This window comes from Hyposmocoma kahamanoa, unplaced genomic scaffold (genome assembly GCF_003589595.1).
Source record: "Hyposmocoma kahamanoa isolate Upper Pololo Valley unplaced genomic scaffold, ASM358959v1 215, whole genome shotgun sequence".
Taxonomy (NCBI): Eukaryota; Metazoa; Arthropoda; class Insecta; order Lepidoptera; family Cosmopterigidae; genus Hyposmocoma; species Hyposmocoma kahamanoa.
Genome location: NW_020653736.1, coordinates 1247259 through 1267680, shown reverse-complemented (window position 1 = coordinate 1267680; position 20422 = coordinate 1247259). Strand labels below are relative to the sequence as shown.

At 37.9% G+C, this 20422-nt stretch overlaps 1 protein-coding gene across 1 annotated transcript; it reads right to left on the bottom strand.

Moving 5' to 3' along the window:
* Positions 1 to 1295: 1295 nt before the first annotated feature.
* LOC113227731 (counting factor associated protein D-like) lies at positions 1296 to 19544 on the bottom strand. Its single transcript, XM_026460718.1, has 11 exons — positions 19499 to 19544; positions 19217 to 19304; positions 18197 to 18329; positions 12748 to 12862; positions 10116 to 10239; positions 8950 to 9062; positions 5727 to 5820; positions 5109 to 5186; positions 2910 to 3205; positions 2330 to 2456; positions 1296 to 1413 (listed from the first exon to the last, which is right to left on the bottom strand). The coding sequence occupies exons 1-11, from the start codon at positions 19542 to 19544 to the stop codon at positions 1296 to 1298; spliced, it is 1332 nt and encodes a 443-aa protein (XP_026316503.1).
* Positions 19545 to 20422: the final 878 nt, after the last annotated feature.

Here is a 20422-nt window from a genome sequence, read left to right as displayed (position 1 = left end):
GATTTTCAGTACAAATCGGCAATTTCATACTTTAACCCCTATTATTACCTATCGGTCCGTAGAGAACGTAAATTAATGCTTACTGTGCAAAAATGAAAATCTTAGCCTTGGTTTCTTATTTTTTATGATGGCAAGCTACACGGCTGTCCATAACAGTTGCAGTGCCACTCAAAGCTTTAAATTGCAAAGATCTGAGGGTCACCGCCACTGCGCCCGTCACCCTAAGACACAAGTAGCTCTACTGCCATTAAAATAACAAAGTAATTAAATAACGTTGAATCTGGTTTTGTGCAGGTACGTGAATTTGCACTATCACCGACTTTTCATCTGTTTAATGCATAGCCCAGCACTCTGATTCAAGCAGAATGACTGTAGCAACAATTCTATGTAATGAGTTTGACTTACTAATTATTATACTCCAAATGATAAATCTGATTTGTTCAGTTAAATACCGCAAATGCAATGCCAGCAGTAGGACTCTAGGACTCAAGGTGTTTGCTGACTTTTTAAGAAAGTCTGCGAAACAAATAACGCACACACCATTGACTTACATTTATATGGACGTCGGGTCCGCGCTAAAAAGTGTGAACTTATAGGGCGTTAAAATCGTATACAGAGCGTCATTCACGCTTTAGTCTTCGTTTGTTCGACTGACAGCGAAGCAAGCAAAATTAGACAGTACTGCGATGACATTACAATTTAAATTCAACGTTTTAGCTTTTTCATATTCCTTTACATGTTACTACGTTTAAATAGGTTGACTTGGGACATTTTTTTCGTGGTTTTTTGTATTAGACCCGTCGTCCATTTATTTGTAAGTCAATGGCACACACTCAACATAGCCCAACAAATTATACCCAAACTCACAAGAGAAATAAATGTAGGCCATACAAATATTTCTCCAACCTGGTACCTCTGCGTGGCATGGTAACCGTTCGGCCATGGAGGCAGTTATGGTCTCGGATACCTTGTAAAAGAGTTTGTCTAGAAAACACTGCTACCTTACCTATTTCTGCCGCCAAGCAGTAATGTAAGCATTACTGGGTGCTGGTGACATTACAGGCACATGGTACATGTCTCAGGGCGACGGGCGTAGTGACAGTGTACCTCAGATCTTTGCGATTTAAAGCTCTGAGTTGCACTGTTATGGACAGACGTGTCGCTTAACACCAAGCCCACGTCTTGTTCATCCCGTCACTTGATACCATAAAAAAACACATCAGTACAACAGTACCTTCTTCTGCTAACCATTGCTGACTTGTAGTTTTTTTTCTATTTGTAAACGATTTTCGTGATTAATTTACCTCTTCCAAATAAGGCCCATATTCGTCATCAGTAGGGATTCCATAATTTTCCACAAACTCAAACACAGTGTTTATGGCCGCCGAACCCTGACATCCTCTGCAGTCGTAACTAGAAATAACATTGGTAATAAAATATTTTTTCTATTCTAGACTAAGCTTATAAATCAGAATTATATATACATTATCTAAGCGCTGGTAGTCCATAATGAAATCGACATCAAAAGTTCGAGGAATGACGTCAATTTGCCAAGTTTTATTAAAATCGGTTACCGAAAAGTGCTCGAAACCGAAATTATCCCCTAGTTTGCCAACCTTAGCGATGAAATATTTTATTCCAATTTAAATGGGACCAATACTGAGGTTTCCTCATTCCAATTTAAAAAATCCTCAAAATCAGTTTACAAATGGCTGAAGTAATTGCATAATAATAATAACAATAAATCTTTATTACAGACAACGGGGATCCATGAAGTGTTAGTAACAAAAATAGGTTATAATTAGGTTAGTACTTAAATTCTACTACGGATTTTGTGGTTGCTATTAAGTGCCGCATCACGGGGCACTCACTCCTATCCGCGGTAGTCTTCAATAGGCCGTTGCTGCTGCCACGTATTCTGTTTAATAAAGACGCCGACTTCTTCCGTAAGAGTGCCATGAAACTGTCGACGCGAGCTTCAGCAAATATGGCAGATGCACTTCAGAACCGTGGCAGTGATAAGGATTTATCGGTGCCAGTTCTGATCGTAAAATTAAATGGATTCACAGGTTTATGTTTAGATCATGCATTTCTGGAAGGTTTTTGAAGCAAATCTAACGTTATTGAACGGGTTCGTTTGATTAGGGTTAAAGATATGTACATACAAAAACATTTACATTTATTTTAGAAAAATATACCAAAATGCGATTTATCGATATTGTTTTCATTACGACAAATCAGATTGACAGGCGCCTGGACAGTGAAGCACACCATCTGCAGATCAACGCTCTTTCAAATACAGTTAGATGGAAATAAATTTAATACGTACTCCCAAGCACAGTCTATAAGCGACTGTTCACTCAAGTCCAAAATTCGTCCTCCATTGGAATATGCAATCGCTCCTTCCAAAGTGGCTGCTGCTGCAAAAGCCCAGCATGATCCGCAATGAGATTGGTCTACAACAAATATAGAAACCCTTAACTTTAGATAGTAAACTTCAATGGTTTCCACATATATCTTCCCTGGTCAGCAGATTAAGCACCGCTGCATACACAGTCTGCAGAATACGTGAGTTTACCGATGTTAGTACTGCTAGACAAGTTTACTTACTTCCATAGTATAATGTCCTACGGGATTCTCATGTGGGGTTAAGCGGCAGATATACAAATATTCCGTGTACCGTTTAGGTTCTCGAGTTTCTCTCAGAGAAAAGTTTAAGGAGACTGGTATCATAACTGTGGCATCACAGTAAAAATATACATAATTCTCGGTCCGGGAAAAATATTTGTATGCCCTACATTCATTTATCTCGTGAGTTTGGGTGTATTTTGTGGTTGTCTATGTGTGTGTCCATGGCACTCGCGATACAGGGTTTCCCTAGTTCGTGACTATGAGTGTGTGCGTTATACCTTTTACTGGTGAAACAACTCCTAATATTCTCAAATCAAAGTTTTCAGGCAGTTCTTCTTCGGTATAAGGGGATCTTTTTATTGGACCATCAGGACCGCCACGAGTCTTGATTGGGGATCCATCAGATCCCTTGTGTGTTTTGATTGGTCGTTTGGGCCCCTTGTGTGACTTGATTGGTTCATCACCAAATGAACGAATGCCAGTTAGATAGCTCAACTCGTCATCTCTCTTGTCAGCAAATTTGTTGACTTCTAGAACGTATCCAAGACTCTTGCTGTTATGTTCGTTGACAAATCTGTAAATCAATTATTTATACATGTCCATTGTTACTTGTGAAGTATAACAGATATGCAATAAGCATCGAGAATATAACCAGAAATTGAGACGTAATAAGGGCGCTCCATCCTTGGCAACTCACCAGGAAAATGTGCCTTATATCAGTTTTGAAGCGCAGTTGTCATCGTAATCATTTGGCAGAATAATTTTCAAAGAAATTAAATGACATTTCGTCTCTATTTCTGGTTATATACTCGATGGTAACAAGTTACATAGCTATTAGAAATGTGTTTATGTTATCTTCTGTAGTTTACGAGGTACACACAACTTTCCTTTACAAAAACGTAGTAACTACACACATCAAAAGTGTCTAGGGATCAAGTGAATATTTTTGAAATAAAAATTATTTAAGCAATATTTACCAAATCCAGTCTTCCAGGACGACTTCTTACTTTAATGCTTATGTTTTATTTAACCGCTTACCCCTATATTTAATTAAAATAAACTAAAATTTATGTTTTTGCAAATTGTGGGAAAAAACTCAAATTAACGGCGTCAATTAAATGACAAAAAAAATGGCGAAAATGATGATTTTGCTCATTTTTATTGTAAAGATAAGAAAATTCATAATCTGTATTTCCACCATTAACACGAATCACACAATTACAGCGATTTGGCATGCTTAAGATGAGTTCATCAAAATAACTTTGAGGAATGGCCGCCCATGTGTTTTGTAACAAGTCAAAATATTGTTGTAGAGTATGTACGGTATGCATACTCGGCACAGCTCTTCTTTGAAGCATATCCCATGCGTGCTCAATTGGATTGAGGTCTGGCGATTGAGCAGGCCACGGCAGAACGTTGATACGAGCTTCGGCAAGAATGCGTGTTACGACTCTAGCCGTGTGTGGACGTGCGTTGTCATGCATTAGTTGAAATGAATCACCCAACTGGCCTCGCAAGGGGATGATAACATCTGAAACAATCCTCTCTGCGTAAACTTGAGCATTGAGGTTACCCTTGATCCAAATGAGATCGGTTCTTCCGCCGATCCAAATACCGGCCCATATCATTATTGTTCCCCCACCATATGGATGAACTTCCTGACAATATCTCAAACGTTCATGACGTCCAGATGTTCTCCAAACTCGAGTACGTCTTGTATCCGGTCTCATACCGAAGCGGGATTCATCCGAAAAGCACACATAGCGCCAGTCTTCTTCCTCCCAGTTTCTGTGTTCGCGAGCCCATCGTAAACGGGTCCTGCGATTGCAGGGTGCAATAGGTGGAACTCTGAGCGGCCTTCGGGATCGCAGACCCACTTCACGTAAACGATTTCGGATTGTTTGATCGCTTATTAGCAAGCCTGTGGAGCTGTGGAGCCTCGTAACCAACATCATGGCGGTCATGGTACGATTCCGTCGAGCAGTATTTTGGATATACCGGTCCTGTCTGCGAGTCGTGATGCGAGATCGTCCTCCATGTCGCTCGGCCACGCTGCCCGTCATGCGATAGCGCGTCCAGAGGCGACTTATGACGCTCTGTGTAGTGTTAAGAGTGAAAGCCACAGCACGTTGCCTGGAACCAGCTTCCAACATTCCGACAGCTCGCATCATCACTTCTCGGGTTAAATGATGTCGTCTCTCCATAATAATGTAAATTGTTTCGGTTCCGATGCAGATATTGTAATGATTTTGTCAAAACGCTATAACTCATTTTTATACAAAACCACATTGACAATCGATTTTCTTCTTATTATCGAATTTTAAACAATATTCCTTATTTAAATGTTAAAACTCACTAAAAAGTATCAATAGCGATACAAAAAAGTTAATATAATTAACCCTAATTGCAGCAATACTCTTAAACGTACTTGATCCCTAGACACTTTTGATGTGTGTATTTAGGTAAAGTATACTTACTCCCAATTAGCCTTGAAAATGTCTCTTCTCGTTTCATGCTCTTCATCGTTATACTTCCTATTGTGATGCTTCTTGTACCTGAAACAGCAGTACCTATTATTGTCGATACCCTTCGGCGTCTATGTCCAGCAGTAGAATATAAATGGGCCGACAATAAAGCAAGTGCTTGTTAGTGCGTTTGTAACCAACTCCATAATGCATGCCTACAAGATCCCTACGCACGCGTCGTTTGAAGTACCTCATATCTTACACGGAGGACAGACGGAATGTGCACTGAGAGTTCCATTTGTCAACTATGCGATAAATAAAGGTACCATCAAACCTTTTAGTTCGCGATAGAATAAATATAACTTTGTGAAACGGTGACTGCAGAGGGCGGGATAAAATTGTACAATTCTTCAGAGCACTGCCGTGGTACATCCGTCGAAAGGCGCTGTAATATCTCTACACAGTTGTCGAAATTCAAGGTGGGATGATATTCTAAAGGTGTGCCAGCGTTGTTCTTCACATTTAAGCCATGCGCATTCAGTCACAAATTAAGACGATTTCTAATGGACGTTTGTTGAATGTTCATGAAATTGGAAAAAGTTTCGTACAATAATTCAAAATGTAAATTACTTTTTGAAGGCACTTTCGACGTCGCTAGGTATTGTCGGATGCAGAAACTTGATTGCTTTATGGAAATCATAGTCGAAGGTGTCACATTCAGCACCTGAAACAATTGGAATTAATGTCTCGATAAGGATCTCAAATTTTAAATCTCCTAGAAGAAGTTACAACTATGGCTACAATTAAGTCATAATCAATAAAAAGCAGTCAGTGATCTTGGTCGTTCAAGAAGGTATCACCAAACATGCCGATGATTATAGGAGAAGAGTTTGAGATGCATCTCGCTCGAAGTGATATGAAGCCCAAGTCTGTAAATGTTCAAGAAGCCACTGTTCATTCTTATTCAAGGTCAAAGTCAAAGTAAAGTCAAATAATCTTTATTTCATAGGTAAGCAAATTACACTTGAAATCCTCATACTGATTAAACTCTACTGCTCATTCGTAAGGCAGATTCTCATGAGAAGAATGAGCAAGAGACTCTAGGGGTTGTGCTTTGTAAATATACATTTGAATATATTTATCATTACAATATTTAATTTAAACATCTTAGATCGAGAATACCTGGAAGAGCTAAACGGGTGACTACCACAGATTTTTGTCATCCAAGTAGGTTCGCAGAAACTGAATATCTTTAGTATAAAGTTTTTGTTTCACTATAGTTTTAAACCTCGTAAATGGCAAATTTTGAATATCAATCGGAATCTTATTATAAAAGCGACAAGCAATGTTTTTTGGCTGAACATTGTTTTTCGATTCGTCAATCAACGCGACAGTACTACTACTCTATTTCTGATCTACATTAATGACCTTTGTAATCTAGAATTAGATGGTGGGAAGATCATATCCTGTGCCGATGATACCGTGCTGCTTTTTTCTGCTAACTCTGATAAGGAAGTCTATGAGTATGCTCAGCGAGGATTCAATGTCGTAAATAACTGGCTCCAGCAGCATTCATTAACACTAAACACGGATAAAACTAGTTTCATGCAGTTCTATATGCGAAAACCAAAGTCTGTTATAACTAACACACAACTTTATGCTTACCATTGTAAGGATACTACTAACAACCTGTGCAAGTGTTTTTGCACATTGCCATTACTAACAAGATAAAGTATTTAGGTGTTATAATAGATGATAACCTCTCTTTTGAGAACCATATCGAAGCACTAAGCGGTCGAATCCGTATGCTAATGTATGTGTTTAAAATAATCAGGCAAGTTTATTATGCCATATGTGAATCAATTATTACATATTGCATTACATGTTGGGGTGGTATTTTTCTAAAACTTCATTACTAACCATTGAGAGAGCCCAGCGAGCGGTTCTAAAAGTTTCTACTTTCCGCCCTTTCCTTTACCTCACTTACCTTCTGTATAAGTCGTGTAAGGAACTAACTGTAAGGCAATTATTCATTAAGTCCACTGTTCTCAAACAGCACATTGCACTCCCATATAGTACTGAAAACACTAACAAAAGACGGAAAGATATTGTCTGCCCCAAAATTGTATCATCAAAATATGTATTTATTCCAGATTTTTTGTGTTCTTGGTCCAATTTTGTACAATAAATTAAACGCCAAATTGGCCATATATCATTTCTGGTACATAAAGGTTAAGAAATTTCTCCAAGAATTCCTTCAAAATGATACAGAGAATTTATTAATTATCCCGAAATAAAGGTTGTCTAATTTAAGCGTATAGGTACTTATATGATTTACTATTTATTGTTTAATTGCTTTTTGTTTATAAATTAATCATATATTCACCTGTATAATTAATACTTCTTACCTGAAATACAGGATTCTCCTAGTTCAGGTATATGTGTTATATTTTATATTTATTCGCATAATTAGTTTTTAGTTATTCATTTGTACAATAAGTTATTCAATAAACAATTTTATTATTATTATTACAGTTATTTAAAGTCAGTAGTAGGGAGCTTTTTTCTTGTTATCAAACGAAAGGACGAACAATTCGTGAGCTTGTTGGTGAGCGACACGCCTACCCATAAGCGCGTATGCATACTGCATTCGTTGTTCCGAATGCGAGACTACACAAATCTAAAAAACTCGACCTCGCTTCGGATGTCGCTTGTGCACTAAGTCCGATTCCAATCCAAGAAAATACGTTTGTACTACACGTAAAGATAAAATGATCCCTGTGACATTTCAGACCGTTATTTCTCGGATTCGGAACAGATAAAAATCGGACGCTCACTGTTACAGTACCATTCAGAGACACGAAGATCTCAGGAACACTATAAAAATTGCAGTGCCACTTTAAACCACAAAGATCCCACACACACCACACAGCCCACAAGTCCCGCGTGTCTTTACATACCTTTAAATGCTTCTATCCTGGATGGAACTTAGCAGTTTCTAATACGACCAACGATAGCAGAATACACTTGTGACTTCCTATGACCATTTCGGTCATGACAGGAAAGACAGTAACTGCGTTGAAAGTGTCACTTTTTAATAGTCTCTTTACATTAACATCTACTCCTACTTTTTAATGATTATTTGTTTATCATAAACAACAAAGGAGACTTTGTTTGTTTATGATTTCGGCATCTAAATCTGGCGAGTGCTACCGCTTTCGAAAAAAAAACCTGAATTATCTATATACTATATACTACAAATTTTTTGCTTATGATTTTTTGTGTTAAGTGGATATAAAAAATACGTGTTTTCAATTATTTTTTGTGGTAGTGGTCTTGGAACCTATAGTGTAGCCTGTACGGCTGCTCTAAAATGTGACGTCACTAATAAATTAATTTCGGAACTGTATAATGTAGGCAATTAACAAGCTATTATATTTTAAAGAAATTTGATTCTGTTTCAGATTTAACCATTAATAAGGGTAGCCTATCACAAACACGAGTTTTTTTCCGAAATAACGATTGTTCGAATTTTCATTACATCGAAAACCGAATTATAACGAAACCATTGTTCTTTCAGGACATGTTGGATGTTTATCGCAAAGACACGGTTAGGTTCGGATAAGTTAGGTTTAAAAGAAAAAACGTTGTCCTCTCGAAATTTTTCGAGGTTATGGAAATTCGAACATACGTTATTTCAGGAAAATGTCATTTCCGGCTACTGATAAGTAACCAAAGGCGCCATGAATTCCTTAGATCGCTGATTTACTGAAATTTGCAACCGGGAGTGGCGCTCATAGTAGATCCCCCTTGAAGATTAGGAGTGTATAATTGACATGATGATATCACTTACCCTTGGGCAACTCAAGATCCTCGATAGAAATGTTTTTATTGTAGTTGTAGTAATTTATGACGATATGCGCCTTCGGGGAGCCATCTCGACGACTGAATTTCTTTATCGTATGGCTGTAATGGACAGAGGTATTAACTAAAAATAAGTTAATCAGAAAAAAATACCAGAACTTATCAATAAATAACGCACACATTCAAAGCCCCGCACTAGGGAAACTTGTATCGCGGGTGCCATGGACACACACGTAGACAACCACATATTATACCCAAATTCATTTGAGAAATAAATGTAGGCCATCCATTCGTATACTCTCCGACAGCATGTCAGTACTTCAAGCACTGGGTGGCTATGACATAAACTCAGGACTTATCCATGAACGCCACAAAGCACTCACGGAGGTATGTACGTACAACCACGTAACACCACAGTGGATCAAGAGCAACTATACACAAACTATTCTTAATAAGACCTGGACAACCCTTTACGGTTTTTAGACAGGCTAGGGAAGCACTCCCCATGCTTAACGCCTATCTAACGTCTATCTCGTAAATTTCTTAACCGCAAAAGGAAAGAGCTGCGCTTTCTAACTGCCGCTCAGGTCATGGTCCATTTAATAAACACCTTTTCAATCTAGGTATCACGGACAGCCCTCTATGCAGAGCATGCGTGGAGGGGGAGGAAACCGCCGCCCACATCCTACACCAAATACAAGATATTTTGCCAACTACAGGGCAAAATACCTTGGAGTGCCGAGGTCGCTCCCCGAAGTCTTCGAAAAACCCAGAAGAGTGCTGGGATTTTTGGAGGAGCTTGGATGGCACGAGTAGTACCCTTCACCCACTATACGCAAAATAGGCGCTTAGACGTCAAGTTGCGGACATCAGCTAATTACACCATACCATACCAAGTGTAGGCCATACAAATATTTCTCCCGGCCCAGGAATTCAACCCGGGACCTCTGTAGGGTAGGTGTACCAATTCAATTTCAACACTTAAACATGAACATTTAAATCATAATTTTCCTCTTTGGTCTCATGATCAGGGATAACATGGAAGTTTTGCGACATGAAAATGTTTACCTTCACCTTGAAGTCTATTTCTAATTAGTTCTATTTCAGGTTAAACGGCACTTTTTTCAAAATTGGACTCGGATTGTGTCTGCTTACCGTATGGGTATAGCAATGCCATCATCTTCATACAACACCAATTCCTCATCAAATTTCTGGGCACCAGAATTCCTCGAGGGCTTCACCCATTCCTGGACGTCCCTACCGTTGAGAACATAGCTACCTGCAAATGTCATATACAGTGAATAATTTATTAGGGTTTTTAAACTGGCAAACAGTATCATCATACACCTCCGTGGGTTCAAAATTCAAATTATCTTTATTTCAAAGGTAAGCAAATTACAACTGAATTTTCACAAATACAAATTGGACACGACATTGCCCTGTATATATATATAAGATTTAGAAGTTATCATTAGCTGTTATATTTTATTATCTGAATTATTATTCATGGACGACAACATTGTTATTACTCTAAAATTATGAATATTCGAAAACTTAATTAATACAAAGACACGACGCAAGCACGTAGAAAAATTCGTGAGGTTCGCTGGTTCGTTCCGTGGCTTAGTTGGTATAGCGTCTGCCACGATAAGCTAGAAGACGTCGGTTCGAATTCGGCTGGATCGAAGGATTTTTTCTGAGCGTTCGATCTTTGTATTAATAATTATTAGATACAATTAGCCCGAATATTGAACAGAATATTTTTTTAATATTTTAGATGATTTAGCATTTCTATTATTAATTTCTTAAATATGGCGAGAATTCAAATCAACACACTGTATAAACCGCGTGAGTTTCACGTTGGAGTGTGTGATTGCGCGCGCGATTTTCCTTCCAACGTCTTTACACGCGCGTTTAATGATTGCTGTATCGCGATATGGTGACTTATAAAGCCCGCTAATGTCATGTGCGACCCACGTCATGCAACGCATGTACTGCGAGATTATGAGAGTGTGTGCATAAAGGCCCATTTAGATGGAGAGAGTTTCTCGCACGCTTCGTGACGAAAACTCGTAGGCGATTATCATAAGCAATAATCGCCATAAGATTATCGTATCATAATGTTTACATTCAGGCAAGAACTAAAACTCGCCTACGATTATGTCATACGAGATTCGCAAGCAACTTAATCGCCTCCTCGACTGTTTACACAGAGAAATATGTAGTAAGGAGATTCTTGCTTACGAGTTTTCGACTTGTGTAAACTCGATCTCATATGACATTTTTTCAAGTTCATACGATTATCGTACAAATCGGTTCGATTCGTTTTGAGTGCGAGAATCGCCATTCTAGTTCAGTGATTACTGCGGTATTGACTATGGACATATCGAAATGACGCAAAAATCATTCAAATTTGGAACTGCTGATAATATTAAGTTCATTGTATTGTAGAGAAATATACATTTTTTTACTAATTTTTTTCAAATTTTATAACATTTCTTAATCCAAATTTTTTTTCGTTCTCGTTTCATTAATTCTTGTCTTAGAAAAGCAGTGATAATCAAAACACCCTCGCGCACTGCACTCGTGGTAGAAACGGCTGGCACAGAAACTCGAAATACGATTTTTGCTTTCGAGTTCTGTTTACACGGAGACGTTCAATATTCAAAGGCGAGGCGATTATTGCTCACGTGGACGGTCGATAATCGCGAATGTTTAGACGAGGAAAGTTTTTTATATCCTTTCGATAATCGTATGTTCGAGACGAGAAACTCTCTCCATCTAAATGAGCCTTAAGTACATACAAGCCGCGTTACTTTACACGACTTTGTACGGGTTTTCACGCCGTCGTGGAGTTTAAAGTTATGACGGAAAAATACACTGACGACTTCTATTGCAGATACGCTTCACTAAAGGTGCTGCTAATGTTCTTATAGCAAAACGACTTTACCGCTAGGGCACGTTCCCATATGTCGTGACGTTGGATTTATCGTTGGACGATTGTCGCGTCTAACCTGTTCCCATATCACGACTATTCATAATTCATTGTATCATGTGGATTAACAGAGGTGTTACATAATTGTATTCCAGCACATGAACCCTGTAAGGACACTACAATGATAGTAACTAATTAATTATTAATCTCGTATACAAGCTGTGTCATTAATTATATAAAATTTATTTATTTATTAACATTAAGAAGCATAATAAGTGATATAATTTTTTTATCATTCAATTATTTAATTTATGGTCAAAATTGGACAAAATAATGCTTGAAGAAAATAAATTATTAACACAAAAAAAATATCACGCACGACACACAGTCACGACTATCTGTCGTGTTATTTTATCGTTGAATGACTGTCGTGTCTAGGTGTTGTTACTAGATCGTGACAATTCATCGATTCATGGCAGCCGCGTTGTCGTTTGCACGACAAAATCGTTTGAAGCTACGATTATCTGTTGTCACATTTTTATCTGACTGTCATTCTATCTCATCCCATAATCATGACAGCCTGTCGTCGTAACGACAAAAAAGTCATGAATGACGGTTAATCGTGTTTTACTACATGTGAACAACTTCATTTAAATATGCAAGTCACGACTCTTTAAACTGCACGACTTTCTGTCGTCACGACATAATGACAACTCGCCCTAATGTGTTCGATGCGTTTGTGACGAAAAACCTACTCAGTTTACAGATATCTAGGAAGTATATACTTGTACATTTTACAGTACAGAAGACAAAAACAACATAAAAGCCTGAACTCATACAAATTGTACTTACCTTGGTATTTGAAATCACTCAACCTCGGCAAGAATTCCACGTCGTCAACTTTGTCTTTATCAACGTTGCATGTTTCGGATACATTTTCAAGTTCTTCATTGTAAACTGGGTTAATCTGACGATAAAAAGAAATATAAAATGCACATACGGACCAACTAGTGAATTTTCTATACCACATTAATGGCCTCAATAACGATAAGGGAATTATTACGTATATTACATACCTAGGCACTAAATAATAAAGATTTTATCTACACCTTAGACCAGCCTTTTCCAAAGTGGTCGCTAACGCCCCCTTGTGGGTGCTGCAGGCCAAAAATGGGTGCGTTGTGTAGAGGCTTAGGGGGAGATTTGTAATTTCATCTAGGAAGACTCTTAGACACCGACTGAGCTCTCGACTCTCGACTACAACTTGTGAACGTCAACTAATATTAATTAAGAGATTGCTCAAACTAACTCTGTTCGATATTTCTCTCCGTGTAGTTCATATATCTGTCCTATTTTAATGAATAAATAAAATAAAAATCATGTCGGTCGCTCCGTTTTGAAATGAAAGTAGACACAAACAAACAAATAAAAAGACAACAGACACAGTTTCGCATTTCAATAGTTATTAGTATTCCTAGATAGGTAACTTTCGTAGATAATAGACCGCGGGCAATCATGTTTTAACAAGTTTTTGTTAAGTAACCCGATTTGTGCATTCCTGTATCAATCGGCTGGTTCATAGAATACTTGTTCTTACTTGTTGAGTACGATTGAGCGTCGAATGAGATAAACTAGTTTATGCATGTTTATCTTATTCCTGTCGGTGCGTGCTGCTTATGCAATCCCATTTAAACAACGTAATATTTATTTTATTTTCATTTGCGGTTTCGCGCGTAATAGATAAGCATACTTAAATTCAACACTTACTTACATATTTCTCAAAACAAAACAATGTCGGAAGTAAAAAAGAAGAGACGGCAAAACTGTGCGGAATATATTAAATTCGGATTCATTGAAAATCCCACAAACCCATCGTCGCCTTTGTGCCTTCTATGTCTAAAAACATTTTCGAATGAAGCAATGAAGCCTTCAAGACTGCAACATCATTTGAATAAAATGCATCCAGATAAGAAAGACAAATTGTAGCATATTTTCAAGACCTAAAGAAGAAGCATAATACTCAGCCAAGTGTAGCAAAACTCTTTTCGGCGGCTGCTAAGCAAGATGACGACGGGCTTCGAGCTTCGTACAATATCTCTTTGTTAATTGCTCAAAAAGGCAAACCACACAACATCGGAGAAGGGTTAATTTTGCCAGCAATGAAGGAAGTAATAACTACTGTGCTTCATAAACCGGCCGCAGATATTATCCGAAAAATTCCTTTGACGAAAGACGAATTGATGAAATGGCTGAAAACATTGAAGAATCATTGTGCAATCATCTGAGGACTAGTCAATTCTCAATTCAGCTCGATGAGTCCACTTTACCAACTAATGAAGAATTGTTGCTGTCTTACGTGAGGTTTATTAAAGATGAGAAAATATGTGACGAACTATTGTTTGCTAGAAATTTAGAGACCGATACAAAAGGCGAAACCATATTCAATACATTGGAAAAGTTTTGTGATGAGAAAGAGATTCCCTTGGAAAATATTACATCAGTTGATATGGGTGCCATAAAGGCTTCATAGCGAACTTAAAAAATAAAATTCCAGATGTCCTTGCTGTACATTGCATTATTCATGGACAGATTTGGTTGTTAGAAATTTAAGTGAACGACTATTTCAATCATTGGCAATATGTCATCAAAGTATAATAAAATCCGTAACAGCTCTTTGAATGATAGATTATTTTATCAGCTTTGTGTTACTAATGACGAAGATTTCAACCGTTTGTTGTTTCATACTGAAGTTCGTTGGCGATCTACAGGCAATTGTCTGACTCGATTTTACAACCTGTTTGACTCTGTGATAGAGTTCTTGGAAACTAAAGATACAGAATTGCGCAACAAGCTCATAACATCAAAGAATGATATAGCTTACATGACAGACCTGTATAAATTGTTCAACGACATGAATCTCCAACTTCAAGGCAATGAACTAAATTTAATTAAAACAAAAAATGTCGTTGCTGCTTTCGCAGCCAAACTGCTTCTACACAAAAAGAATATGGGCAGACGTGAGTTTCACAATTTTCCGAATTTATCAGTATCGTGCAGTAACGACGACTTGTTTGCCTACTGCCAACATTTGGAAAACCTCCACATTGATTTCACCGAACGATATCAGGACAATTTGAACTTGGAAATACCAGACTGGGTGTTGGATCCGTTTTCATATGTCAACACAGCAATATCACCTCAGCTGGAAGAAGAACTTATAGAATTGACAACGAACGAGGAAATAAAAATCAAGTTCAGAAATGGCTACCAAGAATTTTGGCTTGATAGCATTCCCATCGTCATATTTGTGTGAACGTGGTTTTAGAGCTGTGACAACGCTGCTTACTAAAAAGAGAAATCGTTTGCATGTTACCGGACGTGGTGACTTGCGATTGTTCTTGAGTAAATTGGAACCTGATATCAACAAACTTATTAAACATTCGTTTTTATATTAGAATCGATTATGTTTCTTTTATTTTGAATAAAAGATACTCTGTCTGAATACTATAAAGTTGCGTTTCAATAATCATTCTCATTGGCAGATGTAGCCCGTAAGAGTTAACTTGAGACCTGAACGCCGTAGTGTACTACCTACTGCGCTCAGGTCTCAAGTTAACTTGCGGGTTATAGTAAAAGTCTCGTTTAGAATGAATGTTTAATCTCCGCTAATATAGCTCACAATAATTAATTTAATTTGAAGTTATAGTGGTTTGTAACTATGTGAAAAAATTAGAGCGCTAAAAAATAATTTATTCTCAAAGTAGACAGAATAAGTTTGGGAACCCCTGCCTTAGACGATGGAATAGTCTATGATCTGTTCAAAAACCGCAAATTACGACCAGCTTATAGATAAACTGTTTTGTTAGAACAAACTTCTTATCTGTAAAAAAGTTATTATTGCATAACATTACCATCGAATTCGATTGTATTACTACATTCTAATTTCGAACTTCTCTGAAAAACAAAACAATTTGATTCGACCTCAATTCTAATATCAGTTGAGATGAAGTTTTATTCAAAATGAAATGTCAATAGCAAACAATTTTGTGACAAATTTCACACGTTACTTGATATCGAACGATATGATAGTTGGGGCCGACTCTAGTTTGTCTATGAATTAAATAAAAACTACGGTTGTGTGACATGCGTGAGAAAAGTTTTTATTTGCCGCCATTTCGCCAGTCGTAACATGCGGTTCCTGAACACATCACAGAGAGCTTATATTATGTGTATAGATAAAGCAGTGTATGTAACTGTACATAATTAATCATTAAAACACTCGTATTCACGCTCGTATTTTATTGCTTTTCATTATGTAACAGTCAGAAATAACAAATAACACCCTGACCAGGAGTACAGTTTAGTTATTTCCTAAATTATAAATAGAACCCCGTCTTCATATAGAATCCAGAATATCTGTACGGTCATCAAATTCGCAACCTTGATCTTGTAGTAACGTTTCTAAAGCAGGCCTTAAAAAGTTATTTATTAGGAGCTCCTTTATCTATTTCTGCCGCCAATCAGTAATGTCAGTATTATTGTACCGGTTTTGAAGAGAGGTGCTGGTTAAATTACAGGCACATGGGACTTGTCAACTTATGTCTCAGGGTGACGGGCGCAATGACAATGCCCCTTAGACCTTTGCAATTTAAAGCTCTGAGTGGCACTGTAACTGTTGTCATATAACCATGAAGAGTAAGACTTATTCGTCCCGATACTTGATATTATGGAAAAAAGACTTAAAGATCCATTCGAGCTAATTTGCTTTCTCGGAGGTTTGCGCGTTGTACTAATGAAGTTAAAGTCACACTGTTTAGAGCTTATTGTAATTCTCTGTACACGTGCAGCCTGTGGTTGAATTATACTCAGGGTGCATACAGGGCTCTGCGTACGCAATATAACAATGCTTTCAGGGCGCTGATGGGGCTTCCACGTTACTGTAGTGCTTCAGGGATGCTAGCCACGTCTGAGATTGATAGCTTTTCTGCCATCATCAGAAAACGTATCACATCCCTGTTACAGAGGGTGCGGGGCAGCTCCAACGGTCTCCTGCGGACAGTAGCAGATAGACTGCACGTGGACAGTGCTGTAATGCAGCACTGGACGCGCGTTCACATAACTAAGGACACCGCTGTCACGTACAATCATTATGTGCCGTAGTGGTGCCTTGTTTCCTTTTGTTTATTACAGATAATTCTGTCATAAATATGCTGTTACTAACATAGTATATAAGGTTACTTGTTACTAATACTATGGACTACGGTTCGAAATAAATGATTTTTATTTTATTTATTTTTATTTTTTATATGTATGCCATATAATTACTGTCATAATCCGTAGATTTCGTATCCATGTTTTTCGGGCAATCGTTAAAAGTATTATTCTTAATATTGTAGTTCTATGCACCAACTGGCCACTTTGACTCGGAATCAGTAGAGGCAAAGCTGCAGAGCCTGAAACAACGCCGTGAAATTGCCTGCTATCGGTTTCCCACTGAGTATATCACGGAGAGTGCGATGGAATTGAACGATGTCTTTCACCCTCCTATGTTGTGGATATTTCAAGGATTCTCACGAAACATTGCCTTCCACATTTTTTTATTATATCAAGTGACGGGTGATTATAGCAAGTCGTACGCCTGGTGATAAACGACAATTGCAGTGGCACTCTGAGCTTTAAATTGTGGCACTGCCACTCGCCCGTCGCCCTGTGACATAAAGTTGACTAGGGGATGGATCCGGTTTCGCGCACTTTCCGGTAACCGATTTCAATAAAACTTGGCAAATAGATATAATTCCAAGAACTTTTGAGTTCGTCTTTTTTTAATAAAAAAAAAGTTACAATTTTATAAAAAAACGCCCTGACCAAGACCAATGTTCAACTATTTTCCAAATTCTTAATTAAACACGCAACGTTTCCATAAATAGCATCCAGGGTATCTATGCGAACATGGTCACGGTCATCAAACTTACCACCTTCATCCTGTAGCTCAAGATAAAGCTGTAAACCGCGTAATTACCTTCATAATCCGTAAATATTTTATCAATATTTGAAGGCAAATCTTGAAAGTGTCATCCTTAAGAATGTAGAGCTATATTATGTATGTTTAGGCTTATTTAAACTTTTCGAGTTCTTAGGTTTTCGCGATTGTTACACATAGGAAATAGAACTATTTTTCCGGATTTAAATCGCGTATATTTGTTTTTCAATAAAGGGCCCGAAACGTCGGTTTGTTTGAAAAAACAAATATACGCGATTTAAATCCGGAAAAATAGTTTCATTTCCTTTATTTAAACTTTACCATGTAGATCAAGGTGTCCGCCTCGTCGTCGCCGTTGTATTCTGCGTAAGATTCATCACCGATTCCGTAGTAATACCTACTAACGGTACCATCGTACAGGTCTACACGTGTTTTATTCTGTTCTGCGCTATACCTGCAAGGATAATTATTGAAAACCTATTAACGGATTCTTTTTTATTCGTGAACAGTTTAATTACAATGTCAACATTCATATAATTATTATTTTTTAGAAAAAATTCCGTCGATCCGGCTGGATTCGAACCAACGTCTTCTAACGCTATGCCAACTAAGCCATGGAATGAACCAGCGTACCTTATGTGCTTGTTGAAAATATTTATTTTTGGTTTAAAACGACTTTACCGGTGAAGATTACCGCAAAGGCGGCTTCGATATTGCAGTGTGTACCACTCATTGTCGCATCTCTGTGCGTTCTGACGCAAGTGCTGACGTGCATACATGGCTGTCTGGAGTATCAGCAGACAGGGAAGCGTCGGTACCCCCAAGGACACAAAGTACGACCGTGTGCACTCTTCATTAGAAATACGCGTCACGGCCCGTATTGTACGTCTCTGCAGTCGGAAAGCACGTTCGTCAATCCGCCGCGTTTCCCCAAAATTATATGCCATATTCTAATACCGGTTGCACGGAGACAAAATAGCATGCATGAACTCTGACTTTTGTAAGTGTCGCAGAGATACGACTTAAGGCAACGCATGCTTTCGCCAGTTTTCCACAAAAATGGTCAATGTGTTGCTGCCAAGTCAATGCTTGATCTACTTGGTCGGCAGTGCCTACCAGAAAGGTCGAAACTTACGAATTGCATCCTTGAAAGATATAGTGTTAGTCTGTTGCTCCGAAATCAGCCAGCCTTATTATAAGAGTGGTGGTGGAGTCCTAGCGGGACAATGGTTGCGTCTAATTAAGAGAAGTTAGCAACATTTCTATATGAAATACAAATAAATTGAGTTAGTACTTTTGTAAATAGTCTTTTTTTGAAGGGCGATAAAACGTTACACTTACCATACTTGGAAGGGTTTGACAACACCGCTAATTAAGTTGATTTCCTCAGCTTCGAAGTAATACTCGTCAGCGAAGTCGATTATAGGTCCTGAGAAAGATTATAGAAGCAATTTTGAATTAAGAGAACACTCTGGCAAGGTCAACACGCCCTTGTAGGCATTTCATAGTTTGATGCACATACTTTCATATAACACAGTTGATGTATGTTATGCAATATTAGAGCTGTTACACATGGCGACTTTTACTCGTGATGCAAACGCGATGCAGTCACTAATCGTCTACCTTTACACACGTCATAGCTTCGTAACATCAGAGAGTGGACCGTCATCAAGACCGTGGCACAACACTGTTCAGGTTAGCTCTGGACAAAGAAAGATATAGAAAACTGACTGCTGACCTTCAATAATGGAGAGGCACTTGAAGTAGAAGAAGAATCGCGCGTCGCGTTTGTATCGATGCAATCGCGCGTTTGTATCGATGCAGTCGTGCGTTTGTATAGATGCAGTCGCGCGTTTGTATAGATGGAGGCGCGCGATTGCATCGATGCAATCGCCTATAAATCGCAAGTGTATCGATGCAATCGCTGCTGAAAGTTGCAGTGTGTAACGACTCTTACTATTTAACATGACATATATTTAACATATGAATTATATAGGTTATCGTAAAATACTAACACCCTCCCAGAACTTATGTTACTATCATTAACAACAAGTTTTATTCTTTGACTTTTAGATAGATAGATAGATATACACTTTACTGTTCACACACAGGAACAAAAACAGTACATAGACAGCTTAAAACTAATGTGGGCAAAGGCGGCCTTATCGCTAAGAGGGTTCTCATCCAGACAACCTTTGAAATATAGAAAAACTAATCAGAGCGCGATACGTAGCGTGCCAATAGCAAAATTTGAATTGTATAGACAAACAATAATTAACATTATATTTTATCAAATAATAAATAACGATATAGTATACCTACATGTATATTAGTACATATAATTATACCTAAATACGCACAGTAGGTATATTTATATATTTTTTGCTATATTTAGGAGGGAGCATGCCAAAAAAGTTTTGACGTTGGCTCCGCCCAAATTTGTGAAACAAATATATGCCTGAAGTTCGCGTGACATGCGACAGGAGATGTTGAATTTTGAGCATTAAAAGTACCAAATTCGTTTTAGCGGAATAACTCTAAAACTAA